This window comes from Tachyglossus aculeatus, chromosome 9, assembly GCF_015852505.1.
Source record: "Tachyglossus aculeatus isolate mTacAcu1 chromosome 9, mTacAcu1.pri, whole genome shotgun sequence".
NCBI lineage: Eukaryota > Metazoa > Chordata > Mammalia > Monotremata > Tachyglossidae > Tachyglossus > Tachyglossus aculeatus.
In genome coordinates, this window is record NC_052074.1 from 22,284,879 (window position 1) to 22,311,436 (window position 26,558).

The 26,558-nt window shown below is 40.8% G+C and overlaps 1 protein-coding gene across 12 annotated transcripts in view; it reads right to left on the bottom strand.

Moving 5' to 3' along the window:
* The window catches only part of DTNB (dystrobrevin beta), a 221,081-nt gene that overhangs the window by 125,604 nt on the left and 68,919 nt on the right, over positions 1-26,558 (bottom strand). For all 12 annotated transcript variants that reach the window (XM_038751196.1, XM_038751192.1, XM_038751200.1 and 9 more), the window contains exons 7-9: positions 25,195-25,300; positions 23,294-23,460; positions 5,334-5,458 (exon numbers count right to left, since the gene is read on the bottom strand). In XM_038751196.1, the coding sequence (XP_038607124.1) occupies positions 5,334-5,458; positions 23,294-23,460; positions 25,195-25,300 (398 nt within the window). The remainder of the gene's footprint in view (positions 1-5,333; positions 5,459-23,293; positions 23,461-25,194; positions 25,301-26,558) is intronic.

Sequence of the window (26,558 nt, forward strand, 5' to 3'; positions counted from 1 at the left end):
TTATGATTTACATGGCAAAGTAGGTTTTCCAAACATTTTTCAGGTACAAATTGATTACACCAATCCCGCCCAGGGCAAAAAGCAGAAAGAGTAAATTACAGGAGCTCTGCCAGCAAGTATTACCGTGGTTATTGGATTTTACCACCTAGAGAGGGGTGTTCTTTATACCGTGTCAAAATTTGGCAACTAAACGGAAGGAACTAAATAACAAGGATCTCCATTTTTCTCTGAGTCCTTGACTACCAGTGTACAATGTTCACGATCATGTTGCTAGCAACATGGAAAATCAACAGTTAACTGCTACACAGAATAGCTGCAAGTGTGAACTAAGAGGGCTAATGATCTACCTATCAAAAGTCCATTACAAGAACTGTAACCTGAAAACAAGGAAAATGATTCACCAAACCTTCCTCTCACTGAAATATATTCTAACCAAAGTGTTTCAGCTGGTGGGTAAGAGCAGTGGCTGCCCAAGCTGCTGGATTATGGGACTTTCAATGCATAAGATCAGTAGCTCAGAAACCCAACAGTGAGGTGAGACCTCTCTCACACAAGGCAAGTACTGCTATGGAAATCCTATGGACAAAGTGAAGCGCCAGGGTGGAGAGAGCAAGTCTACAGTAAACTCATACTCTTCTAGGCCCTGAGATTTCTTGCTTGTGAAACCAAAGGGAGCTTCTCAAGATCACGTGCAAAACAGTGCTTAAAGACTAAATGTGCCCTAAAAATCCACAGGAAATTGTCCTGAGAAAATGCATGATTAGAGGATGTAAAACTGATGTTGACTGGAAAGAGGTTTAACTCACCTTCAAACTTCCTGGAATACCAGCTTTATTTCTCCATTGTAGGTTCATTAAAAATAGCTGTTTCTAACCAATACGAGGTATTCATAATCAAGAATTTCTTATTTAGTGTGATTAAAAAGCTCCCTCCTGGGATACAATGTTTCTACAAATCAGCAGGATCCACAATCAGACTGTTCCCACCGCTCCCAGGGGGCACTCTCTGATTTTCTTATTCACAATTACCACCTCAGTGCTTATAATAATAATAATGATGGTATTTGTTAAGCGCTTACTATGTGCAAAGCACTATTCTAAGCACTGGGGGGATACAAGGTGATCAGGTTGTCCCACATAGGGCTTGCAGTCTTCATCCCCATTTTACAGATGAGGTAACTGAGGCACAGAGAAGTGACTTGGTCAAAGTCACACAGCCGACAATTGGCGGAGCCGGGATTTTAACCCATGACCTCTGACTCTTAAGCCCATGCTCCACTCTGCTTCTCTAGCCACTCTGCTTATGCACATAAACGATTTATGTGCTCTACTATTTAAGCAATTATTTATTCACTTAGCCATCTTTTCATTCTCTTTTTCCTCCTAGCTGTGAATGATTTTGTGACGGTCTCCCTCATTAAGATAGTAAGATCCTTGAGGACAAGGATTGTGTTCTTTTAGTTCTATTGTACTCTTTTAAATGCTTAGTACATAGTAGGCGTTCATTAAATTCTGCTGAATTCTGTTGAGACTGATGGAAATTTACGATAAGCTGTAATAACTTTAAACTACAGTTCTGATCTGATTATAAGGTAAAGTCCCTTTAAAATAATGACCGACCTATGCTATTACTGAGGCACTAGAAATGTTCAAAAAGTGAATGATAAAAACCTGCAGAGTGACAGAGAAGAGGTTTGAATTTAAGGAACTACAAGGAAACAGACCTAGCATGAATGTCCACTATTCCCTTCAAAAAGAGAGTTTTAAAAGGCAAGGTTCTATTTTCCTGAGTGCTTCCCACTCCCTACCCTCATCCTTCAGAAGTTCCTTCTTTAACTTTTTCATCCACCAAACACTTTCTCTCAGTCAAAACAACTGAAATAAGAGTCTAAAATAAGGATCATCTAACAGCATTAACATATACTGCCAGATGTGTGTTCAGAGATGAGGAGAAAGAGGATTACTGGAAAATTTTTCAGGAGTGTCTACATTTTCTAACTTTCCCCACTCAACCTTGGTTGGGCAGAGGATCAGCGCTCTGATTCATGATTCAACTTCCACAAAAGTGAATCTCCATCCAACCACAACCTCATTCCCCTTTGTGCCCAAGGAGCGCTCTCTTTGATCCCCAGTGAAAGGGAGAACAGACAAGGATATAAATGAGTTGAGAAAGTATGGGAGAACTTCCATATGCAAGTAGAGGCTTAACAGCTCTAAATTATGAATCACATGAAAAGATGAAAGGACTTGCAGGGCCTTTTTTGTATTGAAAAAATTCAGGTCAGACATTACAAACAAATTAGATAACTTGTGGGTTTATAATGTCATCCCTTTTCTCCTCCTAAAAGTTCACTAAGCAGGCAAACCCCCACAGATGCCTGGGAATCCTACAAGGGATTTTATTTACTTGGCACTTTTTGTTACATTTAAAATTTTAAAGTTGTGTTGCCATACCATGCTCTTTTCTAATTTTCAAGAGAGGGATTTGAGCTGCTCTCAGACACATATTCTTGGACATCAATAAATCATTTTTGGGCTGGGACAAACTAGGGTCACTTGAGGCACATCCTCCCCAAACACACCTCCTCCAAATCCAACTGTGGTGATGATCTGGAAGATACTAAGACTGCTCAATCAATGGCATTTTTTTGTGCAGCGCACTATACTAAGCACTTAGGAGAGTACAATACAATTGGTAGATACGATCCCTGCCCTCAAGGAGCTTACAGTCTAACACGGAGACAGATTCCCCCATTAAAATCAATGACAGGTAAAGAAAGCAATCGAGTATAAGGGTACTGCTGCAAGTGCTATAATAATAATAATTAAGGTATTTGGGTGAGTACCTAAGTGCATGTACCTTATGAAGCGGGACTAGATGCATGGGTGGGGCAGTAATGAAGGAAAAGAGGGACAGGGAGATAGCTTAGTTAGGGAGGGCTTCCTGGAGGAGATATGATTTTAATAATGGTATGAAAATGGAGAGAGGGCTGGCCTGTAGGATATGAAGGGGGAGGCAGGCCTGGCAGGAGAGAGGGAATGAGCAAGGAGTTGATGCCGGGTGGAGCAAGGAATTGATGCCATGTGAAACAAGAGTGAGGGACAATGACTAGGTTGGTATTCGAGGAACAAAGTATGCGGGCTGGGTTGTAGTGGGAGAGGAGCAAGAATACATAAAGTCTAGATAACTGATTTAATGCCATGAATTTGATGGTAAGGAGTTTATGCTTGATTGGGAAATGGATAGGTAGCCATTGGAGGCACTTGAAGAGATGATGGGTGTGGAATTTTTTTTTGCTTTTTAGAAAAAATAATAATAATTGTGGTATTTGTTAAGCACTTACTATGTTCCAGGAACTGAACCATGCGCTGGGGTGGACACAAGTAAATTGGGTTGGACACAGGTCCTGTCCCACGTGGGGCTCACAGTTTCAATCCCCATTTTACAGATGAGGTGACTGAGGCCCAGAGAAGTGAAGCGACTTGCCCACGATCACACAGCAGACAAGTGGCAGAGCCCAGATAAGACCTTCTGATTCCCAGGCCTATGCTCTATCCACCCTGCCACACTATTCCTCTAATATGATCTAGAGTAAAGCATAAACTAGAGATGGAACAGGCCTGAGGCAGGAAGGTCAGCAAGGAGGCTAATGCAGTAGTCAAGATGGGATATGACAACCAGTAGGGTAGTGAATTGGATGGAGAGAAAGGTCCTAATTACAGAGATGTTCTGGAGATTGAGTTGGCAAGATTTAGAGACCGACTGAATATGTTGGTTGAAGGACAGCGATTAGTTAAGGATAATGCCAACATTTGGTCATACTGTGGAACCATTCCCAAGTTGACTAGTCCCCTCATCGAATTTCTAAGATGGTAATGGTGGTAAACGCTGGTCGCCTGTACCCAATACCCAGTCTGGCAACAAAACTTGTGAGGTTCGGGATCTCTACAAGTTAGTTGGAAATCAACGGGCATTAGTAAAGGTGACAAGCAGTCAACTTACCTCTCGCTTCAAATAGTAATACTTGAAGCTCCTGAGGCAAAGGAGAGGGAATCTTATACTTTCCAGTATAAATCCATTCTTATTTTGTGAATAAAGCAAGACTGTAAGCTCCCTGTGGGAAGGGAACGTGTCTGTCAAATCTGTTGTGTTGTACTCTCCCAAGCGTTTAGTTCAGTGCACTACACACAGTAAGTGCTCAATAAATACCACTGACTGATTGATTTAAAGCATTCAATCAGCTCATCCCCGCCATACCATACCAGTTTCCTGCTACAATCCAGTCTACACACTTTGCTCCTCTAAAACCAACTTATTCACTGTAGTTTGATCTTGTTTTCCTCAATGCTGATCACTTGTCCACGTCTTCCCCCTGGTATGGACCTCCCTCCCTCTCTATATATACAACAGACCACCACTCTCCCCACCTTCAAAGCCTTATTAAAATCACATCTTCTCCATGAGGCCCTTCCCCGATTAAGCCCTCTTTTTCTCTTCTCCCTCTCCCTTCTGCGTCACTTATGCAATTGGATCTGTACTCTTTAAGCACTTGATACTCACCTTACTCTCAGCCTCACAGCACTTAGGTACCTATCCATAATTAATCTTTTAATTTAATGTCTGTCTGTCCCTCTAGATGGTAAGTTCCTTGTGAGCAGGGAGCATGACTACCAATTCTGTTGCACTGTACTCTCCCAAGTGCTTAGTACAGTGCTCTGCACACAGTAATGCCACTGATTAATTGATTAGCAGCACAATGAATATATGAAGTGTTTGTTTCATATTCAGACAAAATATCTGAAGCATTTAAAGTAAACCGCAAAGTAATAAAACGCAACAAAAAACAATGGACCAATAAAAGGGACCATTTCACCCTTAGAAAGACAAAACTGGCCAGAACTGAAGGGACAACACTCTGCAGAATGCTATTCTTAAGGATTAAAACTGGGTGGGTTTCACAGGAACTCAGATTTATTTCCACTTTTGGATGGAGGTAGGGAGCCAAGATCTAGAAAATGTGTCTCAGAAGATACAGGGCAAAGGGATTTGATACCATAATACAACTTTTTTGTAATAATTCCCCATTAAAATGTGTATACAGAAATCTCAGCCTCAAAATTCATATTCATTCATTCAATTGTATTTATTGAGTGCTTACTGTGCGCAGAGCACTGTACTAAGTGCTTGGGAAGTACAAGTCGGCAACATATAGAGATGGTCCCTACCCAACAGGCTCACAGTCTAGAAGGGGGAGACAGACAACAAAACAAAACATATAGATAGGTGTCAAAATCGTCAGATATTCAAAAATGATTATCCAGTTATGTACTCACACTATATGCGCAAGATCGAGAGGCTTCTCCGGCTGCTCAGGGAAAACAGGATGTGGAGGTTCTCTGCTGGGTACGCAGCCCAGAGATTTACTAATTGCGTGGCTCAGCTTCTTGGCAGGTGATTTCTGTGGCAAATAAAGGAGACAACTGGGAGTCATTGAAGTCACCCTTTGAATGAACACTGTAGTTAAAGGAGTCAACTCTCCAAACTAGGAGCAAGTGTAAACTCATTATAATCAGTATCGTAAGTAGTAACAGAAAGGGCATAAAATTGGGGAAGATGTTTTTTGTATATTGAGAGAACGTGGTATCTGAAAAGGGAATAGGCCAGTGGTTTTCCAACTCTGAGCTGGGGAACTACTTCTCCCCGAAGCTTTTCACGCTAGATCTTAAGGCATTTAATGGATAGGTCATAAAGCAAGCTAGTGTGCCATTTTAAAAGTGGCACTGCTGCCTGCCCTATTTATTTGCTGCTGTAACTCTGGAGGTAGGGCTAAGAAGAAAGCAAAAGAAAACCAGGCTTCTTAAGCTGTCTTCAATTCCCATCAGGCTTCTGCTACTAGGAGCACCCAAAATTTTCCCAGGCAAATGCTGGGATAAAGGTAGCTTCACAGCATGTATCCCCAGTCCTGCCGCTAAATGTCACTGCACATTGTTAAGTGTACGAGGCCCCATCACGCATGTGGTTGCAAATGAGCCTCCTCCTCCCACTTGATTTTTGGGTCTTACTTCAATGCTACATTCCTCTAGTATGGTGCTCGGCCCACTCAGTAAATTGCATTGATACTGAACAACTTGCAGAGGGCAGCCTGCATGAGTTTGTGCCCGATTCTCCTTCAGGGACAACAGGGCTAAACAGAACAAAATGAAGAATGATATAATATAAATTCTCTCTAGTGCCATTCTCAGTTTCAAAAGATCAATCATATTGTCCTTACTGCTAAAGCTTACATATAGCAGACCTGCAAAAAGCTACATTTCAGGTGTAGGTCATTAAAAAAAATTTTTTTCCTCACAACTTTGTACATTGCAATCATACAGTGGACACCTCATGTAATTTAGCTAATGTACACCGGATGACAAACAACCCTGTAAAATATCAGGTTATACATGTTCATGCAAACTTTACCTGGGCTTAAACACTTCCTTCTCCCCCTTCTGCAATCTTTGAACTACTGTGACTTATTTGAATAGGGAGATTAAAGCTCATTTCAATGTAGCATTAGACAGATCTCTAGTGTGACAGCCCAAGGTGTCTTTTTGCTAAAAAGGATAAGATACTACTTTGAAAATTGAGTATACATATATTTACACACTTAAAACATTAATTCAAAATCTTACTGTTGGTACAGCTTTGCAGTGCTATTTGATTATGTATCTAGATTTATTTTATAACACTGTTTTCAATACAAGGAGTTCTCCTATAATGCAGATGTTCTTGAAAAACCTTGTGATAGGGGAAAATCACATTACAGTAACCCATGATTCAATGGAAATTAACTAGTGAGGGAGTAGATCGTTCAAAAGAGCAACATGATTGACATTTTTTTGATACAAATTCCTAAATTATGTCCACTAGCAAAATGCTTTACACCTTGACAAGCACTGCTAATTAGTGTACTAAATACAGTAAAGTTACAAATATACAAAGGAACACAAAACTCAGGACGGTACAGCTGAGGCACTTCCGGGAAGCTTAGAGGCAGCACACCGCATCCAACACTACATACACATGAAAAAACACTTCTTCACACCCTGAATCCACTTTCCCCAGCTGTGGATCATGTTTTACCAGAACAGACTTCAAGTTGAGGGGAGAGTTTTTCCTAATTCTTCCATCATGCTGTATCCAAATGGTGTTACGAAAACATCTGTTACAGCAGACCTGGGTGTAGAGTACATTTAAATAGTTTTGGTCATTTACATTAATTCCTATGGGAAACACCTTTGTTCAGGACTGACTTAAAACTCAATCAATCAATAATATTTATTGAGCACACTCTGCAAAGAGCACTTTCCTAAGTGCTTGGCAAGAGTTCAACTGAGTTAACAGACACAAAATCTGCTCTCCAGGATCTTATACTCTAGATGGGGAGATAGACATTAAAATAAATTCTAAATTAGAGGTAGGGGAAGCACCACTACAAAGGTATGTATATACATGCTTTGGGCGAGGAGGCAAAGGGGTACTGAGTACTCAAGGGCTTAGGTGACACGTAAGTATTGAGGCTGCAGTGGGGGATGAATTGAGAGTGAGATAAGACATTAATCAGGGAAGGCCTCCTGGAGGAGATGTGATTTGAGAAGGGCTTTGAAGATGGGAAAGGCAGTGGTCAAATGAAAAAACAAAAACTAATCTCTCCAAGCTGCTCCTCTGATTTGCTTGCTGGTTTCAAAGAAAGAGGTACCAAATACCCAGAATGATGAACTTGCTCTTCAAGTTTAGAATCAAAAGGTTCCAGATGGTCCAATTTTCAAGCTCAGAGGCCAAATAGTGAATGCCGAGGTTACAAATTTTAGGCAATTTTTCTTTTAATAACTGGATGGTCATTTTTTTAAAAAGTAGGGCCCAAAGGGTAAGATGAGGGCATCTTCTATCCCCTGTATCCCTTACAGGAGGTATCAGAGCCCTAGAAAATAATTATTTCTAGTACTAGAAGATAATTATTTCTAGCGCTCTATGGGCAGTGACAAAGAGCACAGGAGAAGGACGAATCATCCTACTTCCGCCCCAAATTTGGCTCCAGTTAGTAATAAACACGTCAGAGAGGGGCTATAATTACAATGATAATCTTTATTTCTGGTAGGAATCACCAAGACTAAGATGCCTAAAAATTAAACTTCACGTACTCTAAACAACTCTGTCTACAACATAGACAATAACTTTCTCACTTCCAGATAAACCAGAGCAGGGAAGACTTACCCAGATAATAAATTTTCCTTAATGGTAAGAGGACAAGAATCTAAATATTTTAGGGATTCAACAGAACGCATTGGCTTATAAATGAGAACTAGGGCAAGTGGCAGATGACCAAACAAGTGTGTGGCCATGAGGAATGGGGGTGGCTCTTATTGAGCAGAGCCATTGGGAACATGCACTGTGACAGCAAGTGGTTGAAGGGAAAAGTGTCACTGCAAATAACATTTGTCAAGTCATATCACAATCATTTGTGAAGTGCTCACACTGTGTGTAGCACTATGTAAGAGTTGGGAAGAATAAACAGCAGGCAATTAAGCACAGACAGGAACTTGATTTATCTGTGCCTCAGTTACCTCATCTGTAAAATGGGGATTAAGACTGTGAGCCCCATGTGGGACAACTTCATAATCTTGTATCTATCCCAGTGCTTAGAACAGTGATTGGCACATAGTAAGTGCTTCAAAAATATTATTATTATTATTATTATTATTATTGTTATTAAAGACTAGAAGCCAGGAACTAGCTGGGAAAGGAAAGGACGAGAACCAGACAAAGAAGAAGCTTGGCTCTGGGAGACTTGTGTTTTAAGTTAAATCTTTCTTCAAATAAATCACTGACTCACCACCCTTTATTGGATAGTTTGTTTCCCTGTCTTAGAAGGAAACTGGATAGATGGAAAAATGGGAAATGATGATACTGCTTTCAAATCCAGAAATGGAGTTATTGGGACTTTTCTTTGGTAATTATGCTGATTATTATACAGTACTTTTATCCTGAAGATTCATTCATATTTTATAGCATAAGAAGCAAGAGAATCCAGTTCAGAAGAGTTTGTGAGCAAGGCCACAAAAGATCTAGCTACAAAGATGGACATAACTGGAAACTGATGACTTCTACAAATTCTTCTACTCATGCAAAAATGTAGGAGTGCATAACAGACTAGATACCAGTCAACACTTCACCCCAGGAATGGAATAAAACTTTTCAGTATTCACTTTTCATTGGTTTCTACGTTGACTGCAGCTCCAGAGCCCTTCCTGAAATACGTGTTCTATTAGAAATGTTAGCACTCTTTTCTGAAAGAGGGAAGCTGTCATTCACAAGCTGTGTCTTGGTTAGAATCCCATAACAATAATAACTATGGTGTTTGCTAAGTGCTTACTATGTGCCAAACACTGTACTAAGCAATGGGGATGATACAAGATAACCAGGTCTCACACTGTTCTGATCTTTCATTGGACTCACAGTCTAAGTAGAAGGGAGAATAGGTACTGAATACCCATTTTACAAATGAGGCAACTAAGGCAGAGTTAAGTGACTTGTCCGAGGTCATACCACAGACAAGCAATGGAGCCGTGATAAGAGTCCAAGTTCTCTGACTCCCAATCAATCAATCACATTTATTGAGTGTTTACTGTGTGCATAGCACTGAACTAAGAGCTTGTGAAAGTACAATATAACAACAGACACATTCCTGCCCACAACAAGCTCACAGTCAGGCCTCTTCTCTTTCCACTAGGCCACACTACTTCACAACTCCATCGTAGAATTGAAGAGGAATGATACAGTTACCTATTCCATTCCATCTGACTATAGGCTTCTTTCCTTTCAAAATGATTACATCACTTTATTCTCATAAGTAAACTGTAAATTACCTGAGGGCAGCTCACAGACTGTGAGCTCCATGCAGGACAGAGACTGTGCCTGACGTAACTGACCTGTACATATCCCAACGCTTAGAACAGTGTTTGACACATAGTAAGCACTTTAACACCATAAAAAACAAAATTAAACCTTTACATATGGATCTAAAAAAAAAAATGAGTCTTGGTAGTACTGGAAGATAAACAGCATCCTGAGTCTCATATATTGAATAGCATAAGCTAGCATCATTACCAATAGTATTTACTGAGTATCTTTGTGCAGAGCTCTGAACTATGAGCATGCAGTACTACTTACCAAACTAAAAGCCTATCTCTAGATCCAACACTAACCACCACCCTAAATTTTAGCCTTCTGGCAGGGGTAATTTTGGAGGGGCTCCTTTTTTCATTTCCAAAACTGTTATAATTTGTCAGGTCTCCACTCTAGGTTGGTTGGCACCCAGATGCTGATTTTTATGTCAGATTGGTATTGGGATTAGTAGAACAAAATGAGGTTAAATTTTGCATCCACTCACACGGCCAGGTTATTGAAAAAAAATCTGAAACAGAGGAAAAGAAATACATTTGGACACAATCTTCTTTCCCTACACATGGAAGTCTGATGTGCACTCCCCCTTTCGGCTCTTGGGGCCACCTGTCAAGTTTTAAGAAGATCTAAAGCATAAGAAAATCTGGTGGTTGAGTGAGGACCACTGGAGGAAATTACCCATTTGAAGATCTGTTTGGGGTAAAGGCATCCACTTCTCTGCTCCAGGAAATGTCCCTGATGTCTTGCTGCCAGGAGGACAGGGCTCCATTTGTTAAAAACTGGCAGTTTTAATAATTATATTATCAACACATCTTTTGATAAATACCCATCTGTCTTTACAGTTGGGTCTGCTTCCCATATATTTCTTTCTGAGCCACAGCATAGGCAGCTGAAATTGGCAGAAGAAGAGAAAAAGAAGCTGAACTGAATGTCAAGACCCCTTTTCCTCTCCTCCTCCCCATCCCCACCGCCCTACTTCCTTCCCCTCCCCACAGAACCTGTATATATATTTGTACAGATTTATTAGTCTATTTATTTTACTTGTACATATTTACTATTCTATTTATTTTGTTAATGATCTGCATGTAACTTTAATTCTATTTGTTCTGACAATTTTGACACCTGTCTACATGTTTTGTTGTCTGTCTCCCCCTTCTAGACTGTGAGCCTGTTGTTGGGTAGGGACCGTCTCTATATGTTGCCGGCTTGTACTTCCCAAGCGCTTAGTACAATGCTCTGCACATGGTAAGCACTCAATAAATACAACTGAATGAATGAAAAGACCCAGTAAGTGCGTTAGTCTTTTCTCCAGGGCATGATGCCATTCAGGTGAGACAGCACAGCAACAATTAAATAATTTATTTCACCTGAAGATCTGGCCCTTTCATAGAACTCTAAGCTGAACTAAAATTCCAACAAACCAGGACATAGGAGAGTTTAGAACAGAGCTCTGTACCCAATAAATGCTCAATGAATAACATTAATTGATAGACCTTCAGGTCCCTAAGGCAAACAATCCTGCACCTCTAGAATTATAACTTTAACATATGAGTGAGCAAAAAGTCTTCTAGACCCAATTATCAATAACCTCCCAGGATCTCCTTGCTCCTCGGTAAATGAAGACGGTGGATACATGGGGTTATCAACTTTAATCGTTCATCAACAGTGTGCCAGCATCCCTTCACTCACTCAAAAGGCAGTTTTGGCAACCCCAAGTGAGCCAGGATTTTGTGGCCCAGGGATGGAGGAAAAAAGCGGCTCTACTTTCTGCTCCACTGGTTCTGTGTCTTAAACTGTCTCCTCCCTGGAATGAATCCAGGGCAGGGCTGAGCCCAAAAGCCAATGCTTCCTGAGCTTCATCTAGGGAGACAACAGTCTGAGGAGCAGAACTCCTGGCCAGACAAGTAGTTACAACTCTCTAAATGCACTCCACATGGGGCTTTGAATGCCAGTTTGATCAGGCCTCAGCCCTGTTCCCAATATCCCTCCAGCCCAAGGGGAACAGTGGGAGTAGAGCTGCACTAATATGGCCAGTACCACACAGGGAATGAATTGATGAATACAGCTCTGAAATGACATCATAAGCAGCAGCAGAAACAGGAGGACTTTTTTCCCTTGCAAGATTGCATGGACGTTGCTCCATTAATGAAGAAAGTGGTGCCGAGAAATGAGCCAGAGAACTGGTGATTTTGAGATGAATATAATAGCTTGATGCTTTGTTTGAAGCATTGATCCTCCTGGACTGTTTCCATAGGGCAAGTCATGACTGATCTGCCAAGATTTGGGTTGTTGTGAGCTGCTGTCAGTTTTAAAGGAAAAATCCTAACCTAGACCTCATCTAGAAAGATGGCACACTTCTGAATATCTAGGGGAAGTCAAATTGGTTGATTATTACTTGACCGGATGGTCCTGCTAAACTAACTTTCCAAGGCTTAACTGAACCTCTAAGCAGAGTGGAAGATTTGGTCATCTGTACAAAGGGTACAACCCCTGCACCTATACAGTACATAAACCCAAGCATGAAGTGGCTTGTCTAATTTAAAACAGCTCATCCATCTGTCAATGGGAGACAATAAATGCCAGTTGGAAGACTTCTGAATACTAAGTCTTCAGGCTACCCCATTGTAAATACCATAATTTATTCATTTATATTAATGTCTGCTCTTTGTGGGCAGGGAACGTGGCTATCAACTCTCAACTCTGTTGTACACTTCAAACTGCTTAGTGCAGTGCTCTGCCCAAAGTAAGTGCTCTTTAAATAGCACCGAGTGATTGATGAATTGGTACAAAAGAATTTGACACACCACCTGCAGACAGGGGCTCTGGTAAAAACTGGGCAAATTTTTCTGCCTTGAGAAGTTTTCTACAAAGGTATGGGCAGTTGAGTTAAAACTGAACATTCCCTGGCTGACTATGTCTTCAGAACCATCAGAGAGAGAGAGAGAGGCTTAGTGGTAGGCCGAGTCCCTTTCAACCTATTCTATGTTACCATATTTGAAGGTATGACAAGGAATTTGGGGCTAGTCAGGAAGTATTCTTAATCCACTAGGAAACTGTTCCAGCCCCATAAGCTTTAAGCATGATGAAAAGTCTTTGAAAGAGACATCCAGGAATAGCTGAAAGCTATTAACTGTGGTCTTGAGGCAAAGCACATGAACAAGAAATATGCAGATGACTGAATTGCAGAATCAGCCCACTGATATGGACTGAATGCAAACCTGAAGAAACCTAGGGAACCACACACAGAGTTTTTACAGCAAAACAGAATTTAACATAGCCATTAAATTCAGCTATTGTGGCAGCAGGCTACCCAACTAACCATGGCTATACAAAGAAAGGTAAACTAAATCAAGGTCAGTATGGACTTTCAGAGATTGACAGATAGGGTGGGAGTTCTAGAAGACCTACCACAAGTAGCTTCTCGAACAATTCTACCAGTTTACCCTCTAAACCACACTCAACAGCAAACAGTTGCACAGGTTTGCCATTGAGGCCTTGGAACGCATCCATCTCTCCAGCATTTAATACAGTGAATTATGCACAGTGGGGGTTCAATAAATACTCCTACTATTACTACTACCAGCACTGGGGAAGTTTTCACCATTCAGCTTTGATGGGATAGGAGGAGTGAGAATAGAATAGCTACTAAAAGAGGCTATATACAAAAAAGGATGACAGAACACATGTTTGAAAACAGAGTGAATCTAGTTTCAAACTGTGATAAAAGAGTGGGCTATTGGGAGACTACAACAACAAACAGCAGCATTCAGGAAAGAAGGTGTTCCCTTCTTGCAGAGCCTCTGGAAGATATAGGGCAGTCTCAAAGCAGTGAAAGGCCCTGTAAGTGGCAAACAGAGCATTACAGCAAGGCATTATCTTTATATTCTCACAAACTAGAATGAAATATTACTCATGCAAAAAGCTTTTTTGCCATACCTGCAAACAAAGATAGGAACTAAGAGTCAGCAGCAGTATCTATGAAAAGCAATTGCAGCCTACATTGAATCTTTTTCTTTTCCTTCATATGTCCCGTTTTTAGAAATCTACAGCAAGGAGAAAAGTGATTTGACAAATTACTTCCCTTCAGTTCATGATATCTGAAGCACTAGTCAGCAAATTGGTAATTACAAACCTGCATGCTATAAATAGTCAATCTATCAATCAATCATATTTATTGAGCGCTTACTGTGTGCAGAGCACTGTACTACAAAGTCCCACTGCAATCAATAGGCAATCCTATAATATTCTTGTATGGGGCTGGATTTTATGAGGCTAGATAGATAGTTTTGCATTAATTAAAAAACAGTGTGCTTCCTGACGGGGAGACCAATAGCAGTGGGTAGCAAGAAAAATACATTTGCCTTAATGACTAATCCACCAAAGCAAGGGTTTTTATTCCTCACTACAGAAACTACACAGCTGCCTCTTCGTTATTTCTGCACTTTATATTGTGTTGAAGGTTCACTTTCTGGCTCGTTTCATTTCAAAATTGGAGTAAAGCAGGAGGACCTGTTCGAACTATTCACTGCTACAGTGTAAGATGTTAAAAGGGACTCAAATTGGGGATATAATTTTGCTTCTGATGCAATGGGATATTCTTTCTTTCAACTCAACAAGCTTACGAATATCACTGTGCATCTTGAAGACAGTCACTGAGAATCTCTTTTTAGTTCAAATCTGCTCTAGAGGGCACACATACAAGGCATGCACATGATTTTTCACAGAGTCAACAGAGTGCTATGAACTGACAAAAAAGCTTGAGGAACACAGAGAAGGAAACCTTCAGAAAACCAAAAATTTTCTTTAGGAACCAATGAATTTTGTAACTGAAATTAGTTTCTGAGGCAGAGTCCTACTCAACAATACTAACAATGAAGACAACTGAAGTGTTCATTGTAGTGAGAATAGACTACCTCACTTTATACCAAAGTAGGGGCCCAAAGAGATAGTTAGCAGTCACCTACTTTTCATACAGCTGTGGTACCTAGCCCTCTCCAAAAAAGCACAGTCAACTTCTAAAGTAGTTTCATTATCATTGCTGATAAACTCTTATTAATATTAAATGGCCATAAAGGATCACCAACAATGAGGTCTTGGAATGCAGTCAGTCACTGAGCATCAGGAAAATGCTTCAATTTTGGGGGTGAGGTAAAATTGGATAACAAGCACCCAAGCAGCTCCTGAAGAGAAAAACAGCTTTCTAAAACCTCAATGCGATGAATAAAATAAAATGAAACCTCTGAGTAGTGTGCAAAAAACAACTCATACAATTTAAGCACAAGAAGAGCTGGGGGAGATGAGAGGAAAAAAAGTGGGAAGAGTGAGGAAAAAAAGAGGGAGAAGGAGAGAGGGTGGGGGAGGGAGAGAGAGAGATAGAGAGAGAGCACACACACAAACTTAACCCTGGATCATTCGGGAAATGGGATGGGTGTGTGCCAGAGTTGTAAGGAATTGAGCTGCTCTTGTTGCATTTCACTTATCTTCTATTCCTATACTAGTGCAGTTGCTCCTGGAACACACAGGAGGTGAATCTTATCCTCTACTGTCCACAGCGAGCGTGTCACCCAGCTCCGGGGAAGCCTTTTCTTTTTCTTTTCCTGCCTTTTCCTGCCCTGCATGCTGACCCACTAGTATGTCCGCTTCCCTTAGGGGAGAGGGTGTTCTTCCCTGCCTGGCTTGGCTGGCCTGCCTTGAAGCCACTTCACCATCCAAAGATATCAGGGAAGTTTAACCTGCCATCCGTTGAGGGTGCTGGGAACTGAGCTGTTCCCTGGAAGATTGGGCCACTGCTTGCTGGCAAAAGACAAGGAGTCGAATGGCTATCTTGATTTCCCCACGTCCCTTTCTGTTTCAAACTAATCGAGCAGCATGGCCTAGTGGAAAGAGCACAGGCCTGGGAGTTAGAGATGCTGGATTCTAATCCCGGTTCTTCCACTTGACTGCTACATGACCTGGGGCAAGTCACAACTTCCCTGTGCCTACGGGTTTCCTCAACTGTAAAATGGGGATTCAATTCCTCTTCTCCCTCCTGTTTACACTGTGAGCCCCATTTAGGACAGGGACTGTGCCCGACCTAATTAACTTCTATCTACCCCAGTGTTTAGAACAGTGCTCGACACACAAGTGCTTAATGAAGGCCATTATTATCAGTACTATTATTCCTGCCCAGAAAGTGGTGAAGGAGAAGCTAATGGTGTCACCTTCAGGGGGTCACATCCATCTACAAAATGGGTGCCTATGCAAAGGCCTCATCTGGCTCGTTAGCAATAGGCTGCTGACCTACGTTTTAAAGACATGCTGAAGCTAATCTCAAACAATACAGAAGCAGACTACAGGGAAAATACAACAGCAGACAGACAAGTCTGGCACATGATAATCAGGAGAGGGGTTTCTCTTCACTGAGCAGAAGTTTCGGGAGTATTATAATATCAAGAGGAAGATTCAAGAACAAGTGTTTTGAGTGGTGAATGCATCACAATGGGAAGGCACTATCTGAAGAACACAAGTGTGAGATGGATTGCCAGTTGTATTTCAGTCTTTTCAGCCACACCTGCTTGAATGAAAAGGCCGTCACCATCAGAAGGATCATCTAAGAGGGTAATAAATCTGCACATACATTTCATTTAGTCTTCTGCTTTGATATTTCTATCTACCTCCACTCATGACTGCACCTGCCAAATTTGTCTGCAGCCCTCCTTGTACTGATCCTAAGGTGGGGGAGTTCCTTCTCATGTTTATGCAGTTTAAAACTGAAAGCACAAATAAAAACTGGAACTGAGTCTCCTATTTAATATTTAGCTGAAAACAGCTTGCACACCTGCTTCTTGTCCTTCAATGTGGTTCTTAACTGAAGAAAGTGCTGTTCATTAGGTGGGTCCCTACAGAGGGTCACACCTTTACTATCTTTTGAACTGAAAAATGCTGAACAAAAACAGAGGAAAAAACAGAGAAAGAAGAGCAAAGATTAAAACATCTGTAACTGGCTATTTCTCACAGCACTGATTGTTTATAACATACTTGCAGGGCACAAGATGGTTAAAAACTGATTGCTAGTTAAAGAGGCAGGGGTTTAAAGAAATCTGATGAACTACTTTTCTTCTTTATAGAAAGACATGGGTAGGCCATGGAAAATGTTGGAAGTGATAGTCTCTGAAGGTTCAACATTGATATTCAACTGACGAGGTGCTGTCATGCTCCAGTCTTTGTAGATAGACTGTATCCTTCAGAGTTGCTGGAAAGATGCCAGGATAGTACTTCTCTAACAAAGTTCTGCATCAGCCCTAGGCCAAATGAAGTATATTCGTTTTCAGGCCAGAGCACCTCCAGCCTAAGAGTGACTCATCCTAACAGACTTTAAAATGAGAGAGGAATCCAAAACTCCTCTCCTTAGCCAAGTGCACAGGATTTTCTATAATCTTTTCCCCCCGGTATATACTCTTTTCCTTAGGACGACCACTTTAAAATTCACCCTGAGATCGTGCTTACACTGGATCCAAAGAGAAAAGTCAGCAGTTGGGAACCAGCAGTCTCCAAAACTGAAAACAATGCAGGGCTCATCCTCAGCTCTTAAAAGAGATGTACATGGGTGGTGACTTATGGCTCATTCAGCTTCTGTCCTATCTCCAATGGGAAGGTGTCTCTGGAATGTATCAAGTAATATGCCTTATAGATGGTTGAATACCACTTGGCTTTCCAGAACAAAGTTCCTGAAGAGATACAATTGACTCCATCTCCAAGCATTCTTACTTTCAGTCCCCCTCTCCATAGCAGGACAGAATCTGGTTGATACTTCACTGATGAGGATTGTGTTCTTCAAGGTGAGTACAAAACAGAAAATAGAATTTCACCACAACTAATGCACCTCCCATCAACAATTAAGACAGATTTTCTTTGCCTAGCATTGGTTTTCCAACTGTATTTTAAGGAGTCAGTTACTCTTGAGGCTCTGCAACAATTTTGGCTACTACTGCAGAAGGTTTTGAGTAACCAGATTTTTGGGGTTACATCATATCACCTGGGTATTTCAAACTAGCAACACTCATTTTCTACACCCAGTAGCACACTGATCACTTTGTGTTCCTTTTGTTTCTGTATACACAGCTCATTAACTTTTCATTGAGAACTTTTGCAACAGTGAAAAGTAACAGTACATAGCATTAAACCTAAGGTAAAAGTGAAATTTAAAGTTACTACAACATATGAGAGTAAAATTGTTATGACTTTCCTTATAACAGAAACAGCATAAACTAACAGTACTTTAGAGGTAAGTAAAATAATTTCTACACTGCCTATGGCTTTATTATAGTTACGATTTTTAAAAAAAACATTCACAAACCTTAAATTTCATTTGGTGTCTGAGGGTTTGGAATATTTAACCCCTATGCCCCAAGCTTTGTTTTTGGCGATCATACTTTGGAAAGGGAAAGCTGAATATTCAGGCAATAAGGTTGGCTATGAAGAACTCCTACCTACATATAGTAGTTTCTGACTAATCGTTATCTCACCCCTTGTTTAGAGCAAGAGAACACTCCGGGAAATTCTGCAAAGTAGTGGAAAGACTCTCCAGACTGCTTTCTCATTGGCTTTCCCCATTTCCATAAATCAGTTATTTCCAGTCACTTATTCCACTTGCTCCAGTTTCACCACCTCTGTGGTTATCCCCATTCCTGCCTCCACCCTACTTTCTCCCCAGCCACTGTTTTCTTCTTGGCCTCCCCAACCCCCCAGCCTTCCACACACTCTTTTATCCTGCTGCTCAAACGATCAGGTCATTTCTTATTCATTTTGAATTTTTGAAATAGCTACCGATTAATGTTAGTTTGCTAACCTATGAAATCAGAATAGTAGAATTTTTTTTATTCTCTATGATCCTTAAAAGAGACTTCTAAAAAGTGCCAAGAAATATTTTTTATCAGTGCTATGTAAATCATTCATCCATTAGGACATTATAGCCAGAAACTGAAAACTAAAAATCAATGAAATACTGGCAGCAAGATTACTTTGAAAGATTTGGAAATTTGCAGGGAGAATATCACCCTCATAGTCTTATGTTCTGCTTAATCATTTGGAGTCTCGATGAGCTTTGTCAAGGCAAAGAATGGAATGAATGACTAAGGCTGCAAAATTCACACTTGCCTTCAGGCCTGGCCAACATTTCTGCCTGTGAAAAGAAAAGGAGGGGAATGAGGTTTGTTTTTTTTTTTTTTATTCCATTCCTGCTAGCACAGGAAAAACGCTGGCAGGAACCAAGATGGTGGAATTTCACATGTCAAGTAGTGATACGGACGGGCCTAATTCTTTCGAGAAAGGGGGAAAAAAAGGAAGGATGATTTTCTCCTACCAGATCCTTTGCAAAGGAGGCTATGTGGACTTGTTCTTTGGAGGAGACTGCCATCTTCTGGGAAGAAATGTGAGTCGAATCAAGAATGTTCTACCAAGTCAATTTAAAAATTCCTCCTTGGGCTACGGCAATTTTGACTTGGTTATACAGGTTACACAGGACACAATGGAGTCAGCCATTTTTTTAATTGTACATTAATCTGCCCATCACGGGATGATATTTAGAGTCTATTCAAACTGTGCCCTCATAAAGAAATGGTGAAATTTTAAAATAAATTAACCATATGTCTTACAACCCTAGAACCAAATTGAAAGCATCACTTCCAAACCAGTTCTATATGTGCTTTCAATTACCAGTGCCTGTGAATACTGAATCTTCCACATCTCATAACCACTCTTTCATTTTTAGATGGAAAGTGTGAAACATCCTTGATGACTTCTGGGAACAGGAACATTTTCTTTTACCAGAGAGTTCACATTTATTTATTTCGCTTTGGCAAAACTAATGAATTAGCTCTACATATTTCACTCCAGATTCACATCTGGGATACAGCAGGAATAGAATAGATTTTCTCCTTTTGAATATGAAGACTTCCTCAGAGTAAATCACAAAATCTATTCTCAAAGATGCCTATAAACACATATAGATAAAATGTTTCCAATTTGTATGTGTAGATTTTAAAATGGCAAGCAAAAGTCCAGCTAACACTGACACAATTTTAAGAGAAAGAACAGCTAAAACAGAGATGAAATCATATTCAAGTAAATTCTCCTCCCAGCAGATGCCTAGGTTGCTTGATCTTTGGTTTGAACACCTGAAGCAAAGACAGTCAGACCGACATCACTGAGTAGGTCTCTGTGGCCCATTCCACCTCTCTGACTAGGCAGCACAGCAGAATTAGGATCACTGGAAACTTCCCTAAATCTGAAATCTAAACATCTGCCACAGGGCTCTAAATTTTAGACTTAGCTCCGCAATCTTCCAACATTTGCAGTTCAGGAAACTGAGTTCGAACCATCAGCACCCACATTCCATGTACCCTACTGAATACATGTGCTGTGAGGTTTTCTTCTAAAATTATTTTTAAAAGTAGGACAAAACTAATTTCTGAGGAGACCAAAATTATTTCAACTGGGATCACCGACATTACCAATATTTTTGGCACTTCATGCCACTATTCATTCGATCAACACTATTTATTCAGCACCTGGGGATAAAGCAATATGCTAAACTTTTGGAAGAGTCCAAGGCAGGGGATATATGTATAACTATTTGGATAAAAATATCCCACACCAACTTGAAACTAGAATACACTTAACATTTACATAAGCTTCCTTCCATCAATCATTGGCAGAGCACTTTAATAAGCACTTGGAGAGTACAATAAAATGAAGTTATTAGACATGTTCATCATCACCAAAGGCTTTTCACTCCACAGCTTCATTGCCCCCACCTTTCCTCAAACCAGTTTATCACTGACTCAGTCACAAATAGAGCTCTGGAACTAAACTTTCAGCTGGAACTTGTTACTGAGGATGGCCTGCCTATGCCTAAGAATCAAAGGTGCTGTCTGAGGAATGAACACTGCTAGAAGTGACAGAGCAATCCAAGTGTGCCTTTGGCTAGCCACAATAGCCAAAAGATGAGGTGAAGCATGGGAGGTGGCAACAATGTGAAGAATGCAGGTCAGACCACTTTCACAAATATTCCAGAAATAGGACAAGTCCCTGCCACTCCCCGCAAAACTGAAGTGCAAGCCCTGATGCCCAGGGGACACCATGCCTTCTCAACTTTTAGTAAGTTGGGATGGCAATAGCAGAGGCTGTTGTCTTGCCAGGGAGGTGAGAAGCATGAAATTGCTCCTTTGGCCCTATTCTTCTGCAATGTCTGTGATACTTATTCTTGCCCTAGTCTTATGTCGGTTTGCTGTTTCTGCTGTTCTACCGTTTTTAATGTGTACACTGCCAACCCCCCTTCCTTATTCTTAGACCGCAAATCCCTTGTAAGCCAGGATGTGTGTCTAATTTACATCTTTGCATTTTTTCTAGCACTTAGTACAGTGTCTTTGCACAGTCGGTGCTTTATAAATATTTTTGGTACAACTAGTTGGGGTCTCTAGTATTTCCATTTTGAAGGGCTCCAAAATTCCTGATGGCAGCACAAACAGAATCCACTGCCAATACTCTTCCCTCCCCCCAATACTCTATTAAGTGAGCCAACAGAAATGCTTCCCTGAATGTTCACTGGGGTAATTAGGCAGAGAACCTGGTCCCAGAGCCCAAGGGACTTCTCGTGCTTTAGCCAGAGCTGCCCTCTTAGGTGTTTGGAGTGATGGTACCTTTATATATCGTTTCAAAATAAGAAGAATGTTGGCACTGTTAGTATGCTCTTCTGGAGTCTCATTTCACTCTGGTTGGGTCAAATACTTGACATTTCATTTTCATTCTACACAATTTCATCCTGGATAGAAGTTTGGACATTGATGTCCTGTAACAAAGGTAAATGAGGGGCCAGGTACAGTCAGTACCAGAAACTTTACCATTTGCTGTGAAATAGACACAAAAAAGCCTTGTTTCTTAAGGGTAATCACTGCCCAATCGAAGAATTTGCATATCTTCTTTAAAAAGAACATGTGTATCTAACCTGTGTCCAACCCTATACTGGGATTTATCAACATGTAGATTTCAAGCATAATATAATAATAATGTTGGTATTTGTTAAGCGCTTACTATGTGCCAAGCACTGTTCTAAGCACCGGGATAGATACAAGGTAATCAAGTTGTTCCACGTGGGGCTCACAGTCTTCATCCCCGTTTTACAGATGAGGTAACTGAGGCCCAGAGAAGTTAAGTGGCTTGCCCAAGTCACACATCTGACAAGTGGCAGAGGCAGGATTAGAATTCATGACCCCTGACTCCCAAGCCCATGCTCTTTCCACTAAGCCACGCTGCTTCTCATATGTGTGTGTGTGCATACATACATATATATACACATATATTTTAAACTGAATTCAAAACACAAGAACAAAAATTAAAGCTTCAATGAGTTACAATAATAGTGTGAATAAAGTTCTTTCTGTATTAAAATAAACTTAAAATGCCACTCTGTGGGGAAAAAAAAATTAATCTTGCCCCATGGTCTTAAGACCACCTAACTGGGACACTGCCATACCACAAATAAACCCTCTGTAGATTATTCTCTGCCTCTAATTCCCAGCAGATGGAATTGGGGAGCATACTAGCTGACCCAATTAGCATGACGGGCCAGGAACTGAATTATCACAAAGTGGCCAAGACCCAATAGGAGGACAGGGAAAAGAACTGCATATTCTCAGGTGTGCAGCAGAATTTAACTGTGGCAAATGATTAAAAAAAAAAATCTATGAAAAACCATATATGTCTAAAAAAAGATCCAAAAGCTATTCATTTTTTCCTTTTTCAAATACAACCCCTCTAACAAAGCCTGTCAGAGTACTTACTACAAGCAAATCTGAAACAGCATCAGTATAGGTAGTTCAGCCCCATGTACCTAGCCTTTGAAATAATGTCAAACACAAAGAAATCAATTAGAGCAACGCTCATAACCATCAGCTTTGGTGAGCACTTTGACCATGCCACCTTAAAAGAAGGATTTTCAACCTCTAACCAAGTATCAAGGGCCTGTCTGCAAGCTCTAGATAGCATGGCCTAGTGGACAGAGCACAGGGTGGGGAGTCAGAAGGACCTGGGTGCTAATCCTGGCTCCTCTACTTGTGTGCTGAATGACCTTGGGCAAGTCACTTAACATCTCTGTGCTTCAGTTTCCTCATTAGTAAAATGGGGATTAAGACTGTGAGCACCATACAGGACAGGGACTGCGTCAAACCTGATTAGCTTTTATCTACCCCAGAGATTAGTACAGTGCCTGGCACGCAGTAAGTACTTAAATATCATGACAGCAGGAGGTTGACCTGTACTCATATGGAAGAGTCATATTGGGTGACCATGGCCTGAAAAAGAAATCTGTTACCCAAGAAGAATGCTCCTTCATCTGATGTTGATTGCTGTGAGGGCCGCTGGCATGGCCGCGCCAAAAGCAGTTTTGGCAGAGCTGGTAGTTGTGGCACTGCTGGCATCGATACCGGAAACCCATCATGCTCTCGCATCGGCAATATGAACATTCCACGGGATGGAAGACTTAGAGAGAGAAAAAATGCATTGTTCAAGGAGCGATTTTACAGATGCAGCCAGAGAGGCAAGATTCTAACGTAGTGAATCAATGATGCAACTAGAAATAGGCCCAAAAGCCCTCAATCTCGAGTTGAGAATCATTCAGCCTCTCTGAACTTCAAATGGGAGAGCAGAATTCAGAAAGGTTGAGAGATTCTCTCAGGTCAAGCAGTCACTTTCCCCACTGGTAAATTGAAGATAACAATCCTCCATAATTCCCTATTTCACTGGAAGCTGACAACATAAGAGAGAGATCCTGAGAAAACACACACACACACACGCCCCACTGTGTTCTACTCATAGTAAATAATGTTATTTCTCCTGTAATTCCCCTTATTTATAAAATCATTTTTATCTCCCCCATTAGCTTGTAATTTACGAGAGCAGGGAATGCATGTCTTCCTTCTGCTCTCTGGCAAGTGCTAGGTATGGTTCTAAGCACTCAGAAGGCACTTAATAAATACTGTGGATTGATCTATAAAGCAGCTTGCAAAATTAGAAGACTAATGCTGAGTGAACCGTAGCCCACATTTGTGAATCTAGCAGTTTGATTAGAAGGCCTGGAAAGAGTAGAAATGTCTGCTTATCCTCCAGTGACCATGAATTCACCTTTTTCTTTAGTGGGAATTTCAAATTTTGGAACTTGCTTTGGGTCTTTTATTCCTTCCTTCAAATTACTTCAGAAAATGTTTCACCCATATTTCAAGCCATCGTTTCACCCTTAGCTGCTGACAAAGAAACCTGTATATATATTTAATCAGCAACGTCCAAAAAAAGTGAGCAGAATCAAAGTCAACATTAAAAAAAAAAACGCCTTCTTACTTGTCAAGGCACTTGAAGAAAGGAGGTGTTTAGCTCAAATAAATTCAGGGTAAGATATACATAACATATTTTATTAATATGATTTTGTTAACCAATGCCCAAAATTGGATCATCTTTCCAAAGTGTTTGATGTAAGATATACATTACATCAAACAGTTTGGAAAGATGATCCAATTTTGGGCATTGGTTAACTCTAACTGTAGGTTAGTGATTCCTGTGATACCTGCCTAATGCAAACTTGGATTTTAAACCAATCTGATGGAATCTTAAGACCACACAACACTTTTCTTTCTTTGAGCAAAACTCTAAGGCTCCTAAGAGTGAAGATTGGGTTGAAACACCGGCTTTACTGGTGCCACCTAGATTACCACCAACTTCCTGGGCACACCTGGCAGTCTCGCACAACGTAAGATGAGACAGGAATAGTAAGGAGGCTGCAGGTTAGGACAGGATGAATAACCACAGCAATGAAAACCTCCATGGCAGACTTCCTCAAGGCAGACTTTATTCTGGTTTAATCACCTAAACTTTCTACCCTCTTGAAATCCCTGGTGCTGCTTCAACTCTAATTAAGAATAAAATACTTAAAAGGGCTTAATGATTATTTTCCGACGCATACAAACCACACCTACAATAAGCCCAGACATTCTGAAACTTACAAAGGAATTCGATGAGACTACGTAATGAATTGCAAGGGAGAGGGGCTATAGAGGAAAGCAAAGGAGGAAAAAGAGGAAAAGAAAGAGGAGCAGAAAGTAATAGTATTGAAAGGGGTTTATATGTGCATATGTAAGAACCAATTTCAGAATTGCTTCCTTCCGCCTCTCCTCCTCTCCCTGCTCCTTTCGTACATATACAGTACAAAAATGGTCTACTCACCATTTTCAACATGAGCAAGTCTGTGCATGAGAGGTAGCCAGACAAGGCACTGGGGAGGTGGATCAGCCATCAGTGTGTCTAAAAACATATTTAGCATGATCTTTTTCTGTAAACAGAACAAAAAACAAAATTTACTTAAGACATCATTAAATATCAGGACTTCAGAACTTTACAGCTCACGACTCAAATAAGGAAAAACCAGTGAGTTCATCGCCCACTTTTACTACACAGCCTTAGAGCTTGGAGGACTCAGGAAATGAAGGAAAAACTGAATCGCTTCTTGAATGAGGTTCATCCATCATCATATGTAACTTTCAGGCATTGCTCTTTAGTGTCTTGAATAAAAATGCTATATAAAAAGCACATTACAGTATGATCCACTTTTAACAGCTTGTACTACAGATCTTACCCATCGCATCTACAGTTTTTATTTCGGCCAGCTTCCCAAAGGCTGGAAAACAATATAACCTCGGCTACAATTTAGAAACAAGCTCAGTCGTGATGATCTGTTAAGTTATTGCTGACAGGGTTGTAAAACATGACTGCTGGAACTAGGACTCTAGAACCAGAAGCAGATCTGAAAGTAGCGGCATACATGAAAGCCTTGCCAGGTTAGTTGGGGGGTGCCCTTGAAGCTTTTAGGTGAGAAACAAGAAAGGAGCCGGAAAGCCTGGGCCAGAGGGGAAGGGGTTGGGGGTCACTTGAAAGAGCTCCTTGTGGGTAGGGAATGTGTCTTTCAACTCTGCTGTAGCGCACTCTCTCAAGTGCTTACTGTGTACAGAGCACTGTACTAAGGGCTTGGGAGAGTACACTATAACAGAGTTGAAAGACCTATTCCCCACCCACAAGGAGTTTAAAATACCATTGACTGAACAGACTGATTGATGGGCAGAGAAGACAAGATGCTTGAATGAAAATAAAGTGAGGCCTGGGCAGCAAGGATTTCGAAAGTCTAGGCAGGGATATCTCCTAAGCTCCTTGAGGACAGGGATCATGTCTTTGACATCTATTGTTTTCTCTCAAGCTCTCAGCTAAGTGGCCTGCACACAATAGGTGCTCAATAAATAATAGTACATTGATCAATTTGAGTGAGCCTGGAGTGGGGACCCAATACTTGTCAGCTGTGCGACTTTGGGCAAGTCACTTCCCTTCTCTGTGCCTCAGTTATCTCATCTGTAAAATGGGGTTTAAGACTGTGAGCCCTATGTGGGACAACCTGATCACCTTGTATCCCCCCCAGCGCTTAGAACAGTGCTTTGCATATAGTAAGTGCTTAACAAATACCATTATTATTATTATATTATTATAAAGCTTATATGCAAATAGGAAAGACATTTCATTCTTCTAAGTTGATGGGTAGCTGA